We start from the raw sequence: 12,434 nt of genomic DNA, 5'->3' as shown, positions 1-12,434 counted from the left end.
TAGAATAAAGGCTTAAAGCATTGCATCGTTGATACCTTTGTTTACAATTTATTTATTACATCTACTCTACCTATTTTACAAGTGCAATTACCTGTTTACATTACATCTATTTTATATTTTATACTTCTAGTGTAACACTTCTGTTTATATTTATTTATTACACCTACTTTACCTGTTTTATTTGCTTTATAACTGTGTGTGTGTTTTACCTGTTATATGTTTTATCTGCCTTGTTTAGTCTTGTCAAGTATTTGTTTTACAGCACTGACCAGAAGAAGTGTATTTAATACAATGACAATAAAGCTTTCTATTCTATTCTATTCTAAAAGTATTACTAGCTCTTGTTTCCTTGGTTAAAGATAGTCTGTAATCTGAATAATCCCCAAACAAACAGACAAACAAAAAGATCTTGCACTAAACCCCCTCAGAGTTAGAATAAAGCTTTATTGGCTTTACAGAGAGATGGTGTAGTGTCGCCCTCCAGCACCGAGGGGGTGTTGCCTCCAAGTGGCTCCATATTGAAAGCAGTGTGAGTGTGTTTTAATGTGGAGAGAGCAGCTCTGGATGAAGACACATAATTCCTGCACACTGAGGATGACGATGGCGGCCAATGATGTGGATGTGTTCGCAGTAAGTATATGATGATGATCTGGTGTCTGCAGGCCTGCAGGCGGTGACTCAGGATGTGGCGTCGTCTCTGTACAAATGGGAATTAAAACTATAGCATATAGCAGGTGTATTTATGTGCATGAGAGCGAGGTGATGGTGGGAATGCAGCAGAGAAAGCTCGTTGTGTGTCGGGATAAAAAGACATAAAGGAGTTTCAGCTCTGGTTGATTCAATAGAGATGATGCATCGTGTGCAATCTGTGGTGCTGCATCCAACTGTGCAGCATGAAACCTGCATGAAGCGTCACCACTTGGCTGTTTTTACCATGTCAACACTGTGACAGGTGGACAATAACATGGGTGCTGAATTGACAGCAGTTGAATGAATCACAGGACAGCAGGCAGTAAGTTAAGAGGATAAACATAAGTAGCAGCCTCCTCAAGTGGCAGCTAGAGCTTCTCAGGAGATTGCTCAGCAAAAAAATTAAATATGCATTATAGCCAAACGTGTAATTCGTGGCAATGTATGTGTTCATTAAAAAAGACATCATAGCTTACAGTAGACTGGTGTTTAGTTGGTTGTATTGCAAATAGAAGACTGTAAAGTTAAGGTACACTGTTAAGAATTTCCTAGTAAAATAACAGTAAAGAACTGGCAGCACGGTTGCCTTTATGTTACTGTAAAATTAACATTATTATACTGTCGATGAAATTTACAGCTTTGTACTGTTAATGAAAAATACAGTTTGAACTGTTTTTTTTTTTTATTAATTTCACAGTATTTTACAGTTAATTTACTGTTTAAAGATACATTATATAGCTGCTTTTCACCTTTCTTTTACATTATCTTACTGATTTGTTTTAATGCTCTATTTATTTTTTACATACATTGTAATAAACATTATTTTTTGCCTAGATGAATAGACTTAGCATACAGACATAGGAATAGTCACACTAAATACAATTAAAGGCACTTTTTAGGAAAAAGGCTATAATAGACTTGTTGACACTTTTCCCCAAAATGTGTGTCTATAGCTGCTACAAGCACAGAATGCAAACCATAACAACTTGTGAGTGAAGAACAATAAAGCTAATTCACTGATTTTACAATCATGTACAATGTACAAGCCTCACATGTGCAGATCAGGTCCCAGAATTAAAACAAATACTGCATGAAACTGTTACTGATGATACTTTAGACAGTTAATCAGCAGTAAAGTGATGTTTTTTAAGAATGCATTATAGTACAGTTAAAAAACGGCCTATGACCGTAATTTAACAGGTTTTCTTTTGTATTAACAGTAAAGCACTGTTTTTAGCAATAACAGGTTAATACTGTTGAAATCCTGCTGTAAATTAACAGCAAGTGTTGACAGTGTAGTGTGTGTGTGTGTGTGTTCGTGTAACTGTGGAGGGGAGTTGTGGGTACCAGCAGCTTGGATATCCTCCCACCCTGTGAAACAACATCTAGATAAAGAGCTCTTTGTGTGTGTGTCTGTGAAGAGAGAGGGACAGAAACGGATGATTGTTGTATTGAACCCATCCTGATCCTCATGTTGAGCCTTTTGCAAGATGCCAGTATCCCAGGGTTTATCTGGTATAGGACGGATGAACTGCATCCCAGCTTATACAACCAGGGCAAAGTACATTCTTTATAGTATTATTATTAATATGTACAGATTCAAATGCCTCCATGTATTTTCAGAGTTATATTAATGAACATGGAGGACAGTATAGACTACTACTATGTAGGGCTGGGCGATATGACCAAAATCTGCTATCATGATATAGGTAATTTCATATCTCTAATGATCATATATTTCACCATATAGCATGTTTTATGGTAATTCAATAAATAAAAAGTCTATATGAAATAACCACATGGTAAAGTATATTTTTATATACTCCTGTGTGAATTAAATACTTAACAAATGAAAAATATGGAGGATTTTCTCATTTTAAGAACTTGAGCTACAACTTGAGTACAAAATTAACAGTTTTAAGTGAAATTATGGAGAGAAAAAATAAATAAATATAGGCCTTAGCCTATATCGCAATAGAAATGATATAGAAAAATATATACGATAGACATTTTTATATCGTTTTGACGATACATATTGTCATATAGCCCAGCCACAACAACATTGTTTGGGAAATATGTGCAGTGAATTTAATCATATTTTTTTTTTCTTCATAACCAATTAACTGGTTAAGTCAATTATTAAGCCAACATTTTGTGGTCCCGGTTTCTCAAAGTTTATGTTTTTTTTCTGATTTAATCACAAACCAAATTAAACATTTTGGTTTAGTACAGTTGGTTGAGCAAAACATGCAAAGTTTTTGACAATATTCTGACATTTAATGGAGTAAATGCTTAATCTATTAATCGAAAAAAAATAATCAACAGACTAATTGATGATGAAAATATTTGTTAGGTTTAACAAGGGCTGGGAAATATATTGATTTTATATCAATATTGTGAAAGGAGACTAGATATCATCTTAGATTTTGGATATCGTAATATCGTAATATGGCATATGTGTTGTCTTTTCCTGGTTTTAAAGGCTGCATTACAGTAAAGTGATGTAGTTTTCTGAACTTACCAGATTGTTCTAGCTGTTCTATTATTTGACTTTACCCACTTAGTCATTATATCCACATTACTGACGATTATTTATCAAAAATCGCATTGTGTAAATAGTTTGTGAAAGCACCATTAATCAACCCTACAATATCATTGCAGTATCGATATGAGGTATTTGTGATATTTGATTTTCTCCACATTGCTCAGCCCTAGTTTCAACCCTAAAAATAAGCCTACTTATAATTGCAAACCAATTAAACTTAGGCTAAGCCCTCATACTAAAGCTTCACATACAGACACAAGACACACAATGTAAAGTATGACATCTGTGCTGCACAACTCAAATGATTCTCATAGTTTTTTGTTTTCTTTCCAGATCTGTGTGTCTATAAAGGAGGAGTTTGTTTTGTGATACTGAGTCAGAACCTTTTTGTAGGGTCGGACCATTCAGTGTGTTAAGTGGAAGAGAGAGAGATGACCTCATTTGCAAAGAATGCTTTTAAGCTTGAGAGCAGAGTGTGGGGATGGGATCTGACAGAAGGACATTTATTAACCTCACCATTTTATAGGTTTTTGTTGTTGTTTCCTTGAATATTTAATGATAGAAAGTGAATATGATGAAATGTTGCTAAAATGCAAGTCATTTTCGTCTGATATATTCTTTGTCCTGCCTGTTTTTCAAACACCTCAGCACGAAGAAAAGCGAAACCTGGAGCTCGGAGGTCATGTGGGGTTTGACAGCCTCCCAGATCAGTTGGTCAGTAAATCAGTCGCACAGGGATTCTGCTTCAACATCCTCTGCGTAGGTACGTCTGAACCCAGGAGGAGTTCCTAATCTAAAGTTAGTGTTATGAATGTGACATTTGGAATTTGGAGCATTAATGCTTCACCGCATCTTTCCCTCATCTCTGTGTCATTTTCTCTGTTTGTTTTTTTTAAAGGTGAGACAGGGATAGGCAAGTCAACATTAATGAACACTCTTTTCAATACAACATTTGAAAATGAGGAAGCCAGCCACTATCAGACTGAGGTACAGCTGCGTCCACAAACCTACGATCTGCAGGAGAGCAATGTCAACCTCAAGCTGACCATTGTGCACACTGTCGGGTTCGGAGACCAGATCAACAAAGAAGAAAGGTACAGGTTCTTGGAGATGTTCATTTGACTTTTAGTTAGACTGATTGCTATCCAAAGTGAAAAATGAACAAAACTGTCCTGAAGAAAGGAAGAAAAATACACAATGTTATTAAAATGTTACAGAAATGTTCAGTGCTGTTTTGACACTGATCTTTAAAAAAAATCATCGACATTTATCTTGGTTAGTTCAGCACCAGCTATTACTCATTTCCCCCTCTTGCTCTGGTACTACAGCCAACACACACAGTATGGACTTGAGAAAGAGATCTGGCCTGTTTCTGGCATGTGAATTGGGAGGGAAGAAATATGGGAATGACTGGTAGAACGAATGCAATCTCAATAGACATTTGAGTGCTCCAACAGCAGGGAGTGAAGAAAGCGGGCATTCTTGGCTGCGAGACTGTAGTTGCAGTGTTTGTAACTAGGATACTAAGATTTCTTTCAAACAAGCGATGTAAGGTTTATTGTTCATACATGTAAGGATAAAATAATAATGCTCGTGTTTGATGTCTTTCTGTGCAGCTTTAAACCCATTCTTGAGTATATTGACGCCCAGTTTGAAAGATTCCTCGAGGAAGAGCTAAAAATAAAACGCTCCTTGTATAACTGCCATGACACAAGAATCCACATCTGCCTGTATTTCATCGCTCCCACCGGACACTCCTTGAAGTCCCTTGATCTCGTCACAATGAAGAAACTGGACAGCAAGGTGAACGCAGAATCGTGCACTGTGTATTTCAGCAGCGAGGGTTACTTGTTCCTCGGTCTGTCACTCATACTATGTGTTTCCATGCAGGTGAACATCATCCCTGTTATCGCGAAGGCAGACACGGTATCCAAGAGCGAACTGGACAAATTAAAGATCAAGATTATGAGCGAGCTGGTCAGTAATGGAGTGCAGATTTATCAGTTCCCTACAGAGGATGAAGCTGTTGCAGAGATCAACACCTCCATGAATGTGAGTCCGAGAAACACACAGGCACAAATACATAATACAATACTGTATGTATTTTACAAGATAATATGCATTCTCATTTTCTCCACCACTGTATTAAGCCCACACCCATCTTTTGGTATTGTAACACTTATTTGGGGGTTGATATCCTGGATTTTGACAACAGTAGTATCATTTTGAACCATATTGTAACAATATCAATACGATATACGTTACAGACTCATCTTCCCTTTGCTGTGGTTGGAAGTCTAGAAGACGTTAAAGTGGGTAATAAGATGGTGAAAGCAAGGCTGTACCCCTGGGGATCAGTACAGGGTGAGTCCGTTGAATTGATTTGACAAGCATCATAAAACAGTAGCAAGTGCTAAATCAGATGCCTGCTGCCGAGCTATTATTAGTTTTTCAGTTGAGGTATAAACACGATATCACGATTCTCTGTTTTTATGAGCACAGTAAGCACTGAGTTTTGTGCAAAATGACCAGGCTTCTTTTCTTCCAGTGGAGAATGAAAACCATTGTGATTTTGTGAAGCTGAGGGAGATGCTACTGCGTGTGAACATGGAGGACCTCCGAGAGCAAACGCACGCCCGACACTATGAGCTCTACCGTCGCTGCAAGCTAGAAGAGATGGGCTTCAAGGACACAGACCCGGACAGCCAGTCGTTCAGGTGAAATTAGGGATAGCAGTGATGTAATGCATCTGGGCAACTTGCTTCACTGGAACGGCCAACAAAAACCCCTGCTCTCTTATGATGTTAAAATCGTGCTGATGAACGACTTTATCGATAAACAGCACTTAACATCTATGCTCATAGTTTAATTATTTAACAGTATCATTAATTGATGTATTTGGTTATATTTGTGACTCATCTGAACCTTTAATGCCTTCATAAATTCATCTAGAGACTAGCCACTCCCATCTCCCTGATATTTGGGAGAGCTACAGTAACTCCAGTTCCTGCGTTCATGAAATGACACATGATATGTTAATTGTTTTACCTCAGATGGAGTTCAGGGTTAGTTTGAACCAGCTATTTATAAATCTGTTTGTTTGTTTGTTAAGTCCCTTTTAAATTCTCAGTGACTCCTAGCTCATTTCAAACTAGTGATTCACTAGTAAACATCTGTGAAGGCAGTAATTCCAGTTTACATATGCACATGCAGAATTATAAGACATGTGTTTCAGAGTTAATAGTATGTATTATTATGTATAATGTATATTAGAGTGAATGGTAAATATTGATTATGCAACTCAATGAACTTATTTGGTCATCTAGTCTAATGTTATTGGCATAATGTTTTGTAATTTGAAGTATATTGTTTAAAATATTCCAATTTTATATCATTATTAAACAGCATTTTTATCAAGTGTCAGATGTCGACCATATCCCCACTTTTGCTCATCAATCTAAATGGGCCATATTTTAAAATGCTAATTTTGTTGCTCCAGTTATGCCTGACAGTTCCTGTTTGTAAATATTTAGTAGCTCTACATAAGAACTAGTTTGTGTGATCCAACCCATTTTAATTTTGTGATGCATTAATCCCCACCTAGTAAACATTTATGCCAACTAAACTGGAGCAACCAGCTCCTGGATGCTAATCCTGATCTTAACTTTGCTTTTACTCTGATCTTCAGCCTCCAGGAGACATACGAAGGCAAGAGGAAGGAGTTCCTTGTGGATCTGCAGCGCAAAGAGGAAGAAATGAGACAGATGTTCGTTAACAAAGTGAAGGAGACGGAAGCAGAGCTGAAAGAAAAGGAAAAAGAGGTGGGGATTGACATGATTGTAAAATAACTTTTCTTATTCAGAATATACCACATTTGGTTTATCTCACATTGTGCACTGTCCCATCATCATCATCATCTCCATCTCTAGCTTCACGAGCGGTTTGAGCAGCTCAAGCGGATGCACCAGGAAGAAAAGAGGAATCTGGAGGAGAAAAGACGAGAACTGGAGGAGGAGATGAATGCCTTCAATAGAAGAAAGGTTGCAGCTGAGACGCTGATGGGACAGGCGCTCCAAGGCTGCTCACAACCATTCAAGAAGGACAAGGACAAGAAGAAGTAAGTCTGCTTTACTGTACTGTATGTATTTCATTCGTATTGCTGCTCAAGTGGTTCCTTTCGCACATCCCGGTTGTCAGAGCAAGCGGTAATGCTACTAAAAATCCTTCAGGCAATTCAAGAATAATCAGTTAAATGTCACACATATATTATATTCACAAGCCTTGTACACGTATTCTCTGAGCCAGTCTATATAGAGTCAATCGGACAGAGGGGGGAGGCGTACAATGTGATTAATGAGATAGTGTTATTTTCCCAGAAGCCATGTTGGCTCAGAAACTGATACAGGGACAGATTCAGACTGACACTGTGTGCCCAGACGTAGTGGGAAGGGTCACAGCTTGCATGACACAGCCTGATGCTTATGTCTCTGCAGGCTGACCTGCCAGACTGTATCTCAGGCAGGGGCACTTCTGTTTACATTCGACTGGCCTCGCCGATGCTCACGCCATGCGCGACGCAGACAATACTCAGACATCCCACACAGAACCGAAATAATTTCTGCAGGTGGAAACATTATATGTCAGGATCAATTATATACGCTCAAAATGTACATACACAGCTTGAAGCTCAAGATTATCCTTGAAAATCCCCCAATCACAAAGCTGTCTTAACGATTAGTAAAATACAAACAAATGTGAACAAAAAAGGACGCCTAGTTCCTTCAAAGATTGTCACTATTACAGGCAGTTTAAACTGGCTTTAATGCCCTACCATGTGGGTGAAAAATGTTAAGAGAACCAAAGACATTAAGCCAGTGTAATGCCACACAGGGCCCAAGATGTGATTTCAGCACTTCCTCTAAGAAACTGTCGCTAATGATCCTTCTGGCTACGCTGTATAACCCAGTTTTAGAAAAAGCAGTAAATAGATTATCGCATATTTAAAAGTGCATTAAAAGCCACATGCACTAAATATATGCACACAAGAATTTATAAGATAGTGCTTTAGATTAGTCATATAGAGGAAGATGAGGAATGTATGATAACAAGGTTTCAGGTGTCGAAAAGGCTTTGTTCAGACTACCGGATTTGTTTTTCAAATTGCAAGTGATAGGCTGGATTCATTTATTTGTTGTGGTTAAAAAAAAAGCAGTGGTGTGTTTTTCCAGGATGCAAACAAAACAGCAAGCCGAAGTCCTCCTCTCTGTGTCACCAGGCAGCATTAGTGACAGAAATAGTTGATTTTATACGCAACCATTTTTGGTGGAGCAGTCATGGTTGGTTAGCTGTGCTCTAGACGTGGTGTCAGTGTCATGTGTCTTGTTGGATATGACCTTAATGAGAGATTAAACTCTTGATTTGAGTGATCAGATTGGGAAACATCTCTACGAATTCATTTCATATCTGATTTCGGTCCACCTATGAACTATGAATGTGGCCTAAATCTCATTTGGAGAAATTGTTTTCCATTAATAATCTCATTTAAATGTTAAAATGTCAAAAACAGGAGTTGGGCTGCCAGTCTGACTCTGACCGTAGTCTAAAATGTAAGCCTGTGGAAAGGAAGTGGATGATAAAATAAGTCACAACCCCAAACACTGCATTGCATTCCCATTTCATTCATTCATTCCTTTGATTTCTACCATTCCTCAAATCCTTCATTTTTTTTCTTTTTTCCATATTCTGTCTTATTTCTTTTCCCCTTTCAGTTGAGTTTTGGATCAAACATCCAGGGAAACCAGGAATGTGTCTGCCATCAGCATGGGAAAAGAGACTCATGTCATATCTGACATTACTTACTGACTCACTGTATGTGTGGACGGTGTCACAGTGACTGTGCACGTATGTCAGCCTGAACAATGTGAAGGCTATGAGCCACTGTGTACTTATGGATCAAAAAGGTAGCTTTGCTCAGTGTGTTTAACTTGTCCCCAATGCTGACTCTGCTAGAAACACAATCCACGGACTGTTTTCATAACGTGTAGCGTGTGTTGTTTTATGTTCTTGCCATGAATGTGTGTTCATGTCCTGTCGTAGAACGGGAGACTTTTAGTTACTGACTGAATTGAACTGATGGATGTTAGTTATGTTGTTGTATTAACATGAAGTAAGCATTTGTGTGTGTTTTTATACATGCAATAACTCACAAGCTGAATGGTCTCCAGCAGAGTTTTACAGACAGACTTTCTAATAATGTACATACAAATATTGATAATTGTTTTTTAATTATTGGCAGATTGAGGTAAAATGATTTAATTGTCTAACACCATTTTATGCAAAGTTATAAATAATAGATTTAATTTATAATGAGTCTGGAAATGAGCAAATATGTTGCCATAATTTATATTCAAATAAATAATGTCAATGGAAAACCAAACAGAGCATGAGTTCATCTGTTGGTCAGCTGAACCCATTCCCCTTGAACTCTCTCCGTTCTCTGGGATTTCCCATCTCATCAGTCATTTGTATGATCCACAGCATTTCATATTGCCCTCATTGTCGTTCTGATGTACCAAAACATGGTTTTCTGATTTTGATTGGTTGACTGTGTTTCTGTAAAAGTATTATCCATTTAATTCAAATTTCAGTTTTGATTATGCCTTCCGTCAGTGGCAGCAAACAGGACAAATAACAAAATGCTCATTAAACTTAATTATCATTTGCACTAAACTTTAATATTTCATGTTGTTCAGGTTTGTCTAATGACCTTAATGAATATGTAGAGTTGCTTGTTCAGATAAATGACCTGGTTTTTTTTTCCTTCTCATAGCTTCTTTAGTCTTCCATCTGCGTGCTCCTTAACCTCAGGAAGGAATTTGAATTAGAAGACTTTCTACCACATCAAAAGATCACTGACTAACAATCAAGTGTATTATTTTTACAATGTGAAATGACAATTTTTTAGAAATGCACTTACTGTAACATCCCTGGAAGTGATTCAGCCTGAAGTCTTCCATGTCTACTAAACTCTCCTTAAAGCTTCTAAGCAGCGCTCTGTAGCATGGTCTCTGCATGGCTCCTAACCTTCATTCCTAATGAAAGATCATTGCCAAAATCTCAGTTTTTGTACTAAATGTGCTACCTTCATTTATCTGCCATGTTATGCTTGTAGTTTTTGACTGATGACAATTTACACTGTGACATATATCTTATAAAGTGACATTATATTGCTGTTAAATGTTGTACGGATTGCTCATTATATTATGATTTATAAGCACTTTAAATCCGTCATAATACAAATACTATTATATTTACTATCATTATAAAAGTTGCCCTATCATGCTAACATGTCAGCCCCTTATGTTGTGTCAAAAAAGAGTTAGAAGTATTTCATAGTTTTAAACTGCAAAAACTATATATATATATATATACTGTTACTTGAAAACAGCCTGGGTGTATATAAATTCAGGATTAAATCTCTTTATGTCAGTAGATCTTTATAGTGGGTCTGTGTGGGCCTGCTTGCAGATTTGTATATCCTGATGTAATAAAGACTTACTACTTGTGTGTCTTGTTATCTCCATAATTGCACTTTTAGACAGAAAAGTGGACTTTTTGAGCTGTGGTCTCAGCAGGCTCAGGGTCCCTCCAGAATGTTCCAGAAACCTGCCTATTTAAAAAGAAGAGACCACTACTGGCATAGTGTGGTAACGCATGGCCTATGAAAACAATCAGTATATGACATTTTAAGAAATGCTCAACAGTTTTCCCTGAGGATTCACCAACTGTTTTGCTTAATTGTTATTCTATTAGACACTTGTGCTAGAAATAGTACTTTTTTATTTTACTTATCTTATCTTATTTACTCATTTCAATAAATGTATCTTACTTAATTGTTATTCTATTAGGCACTTGTGCTAGAAATAGTACTTTTTTAATTTTACTTATCTTATTTACTCATTTTACTAAATGTATCTTACTTAATTGTTATTCTATTAGGCACTGGTGCTAGAAATAGTACTTTTTTAATTTTACTTATCTTATCTTATTTACTCATTTTACTAAATGTATCTTACTTAATTGTTATTCTATTAGGCACTGGTGCTAGAAATAGTACTTTTTTATTTTACTTATCTTATCTTATTTACTCATTTTACTAAATGTTTCTTACTTAATTGTTATTCTATTAGACACTTGTGCTAGAAATTGTACTTTTTTATTTTACTTATCTTATCTTATTTACTCATTTTACTAAATCTATCTTACTTAATTGTTATTCTATTAGGCACTGGTGCGAGAAATAGTACTTTTTTATTTTACTTATCTTATCTTATTTACTCATTTCAATAAATGTATCTTACTTAATTGTTATTCTATTAGACACTTGTGCTAGAAATTGTACTTTTTTTATTTTACTTATCTTATTTACTCATTTTACTAAATGTATCTTACTTAATTGTTATTCTATTAGGCACTTGTGCTAGAAATTGTACTTTTTTTATTTTACTTATCTTATTTACTCATTTTACTAAATGTATCTTACTTAATTGTTATTCTATTAGGCACTGGTGCTAGAAATAGTACTTTTTTATTTTACTTATCTTATTTACTCATTTCAATAAATGTATCTTACTTAATTGTTATTTTATTAGGCACTTGTGCTAGAAATAGTACTTTTTTAATTTTACTTATCTTATTTACTCATTTTACTAAATGTATCTTACTTAATTGTTATTCTATTAGACACTTGTGCGAGAAATAGTACTTTTTTATTTTATTTATCTTATCTTATTTACTCATTTTACTAAATGTATTTTACTTAATTGTTATTCTATTAGGCACTTGTACTAGAAATAGTACTTTTTATTTTACTTATCTTATCTTATTTACTCATTTCAATAAATGTATCTTACTTAATTGTTATTCTATTAGGCACTGGTGCTAGAAATAGTACTTTTTTAATTTTACTTATCTTATTTACTCATTTTACTAAATGTATCTTACTTAATTGTTATTCTATTAGGCACTTGTGCTAGAAATAGTACTTTTTTAATTTTACTTATCTTATTTACTAATTTTACTAAATGTATCTTACTTAATTGTTATTCCATTGCACTGGTGCTAGAAATAGTACTTTTAATTTACTTATCTTATTTACTCATTTCAATAAATGTATATCACTTAATTGTTATTCTATTAG

General features: G+C 35.7%; 1 protein-coding gene across 6 annotated transcripts; it reads left to right on the top strand.

Moving 5' to 3' along the window:
- The first annotated feature begins 473 nt into the window (after positions 1-473).
- On the top strand, positions 474-10,801 carry LOC119493869 (septin-8-A-like). 6 transcript variants are annotated; one of them, XM_037779356.1, is made up of 10 exons: positions 474-630; positions 3,884-3,998; positions 4,134-4,329; positions 4,852-5,038; positions 5,126-5,287; positions 5,503-5,599; positions 5,784-5,952; positions 6,924-7,056; positions 7,165-7,352; positions 10,065-10,801. In XM_037779356.1, the coding sequence occupies exons 1-10, from the start codon at positions 544-546 to the stop codon at positions 10,117-10,119; spliced, it is 1,389 nt and encodes a 462-aa protein (XP_037635284.1). In that variant the 5' UTR covers positions 474-543; the 3' UTR covers positions 10,120-10,801. The 6 variants fall into 6 exon arrangements, with proteins under 6 accessions (XP_037635284.1, XP_037635289.1, XP_037635285.1 ...); XM_037779361.1 differs by having other exon boundaries at positions 3,884-4,033; XM_037779357.1 differs by lacking the exon at positions 10,065-10,801 and adding an exon at positions 9,004-9,273.
- Positions 10,802-12,434: the final 1,633 nt, after the last annotated feature.

This window comes from Sebastes umbrosus, chromosome 9, assembly GCF_015220745.1.
Source record: "Sebastes umbrosus isolate fSebUmb1 chromosome 9, fSebUmb1.pri, whole genome shotgun sequence".
NCBI classification, from domain to species: Eukaryota; Metazoa; Chordata; class Actinopteri; order Perciformes; family Sebastidae; genus Sebastes; species Sebastes umbrosus.
Note: the sequence above shows the minus strand (reverse complement) of the source record. Positions and strands in the feature narration are given on the sequence as shown.

Coding starts and splice junctions, on each gene's coding strand:
- LOC119493869 (XM_037779356.1), top strand. CDS start 544: ATGTGGAGAGAGCAGCTCTGGATGAAGACACATAATTCCTGCACACTG. Junction 5,288..5,502: donor AGATCAACACCTCCATGAAT/GTGAGTCCGAGA, acceptor TATACGTTACAG/ACTCATCTTCCCTTTGCTGT. Junction 5,600..5,783: donor CCCCTGGGGATCAGTACAGG/GTGAGTCCGTTG, acceptor CTTTTCTTCCAG/TGGAGAATGAAAACCATTGT.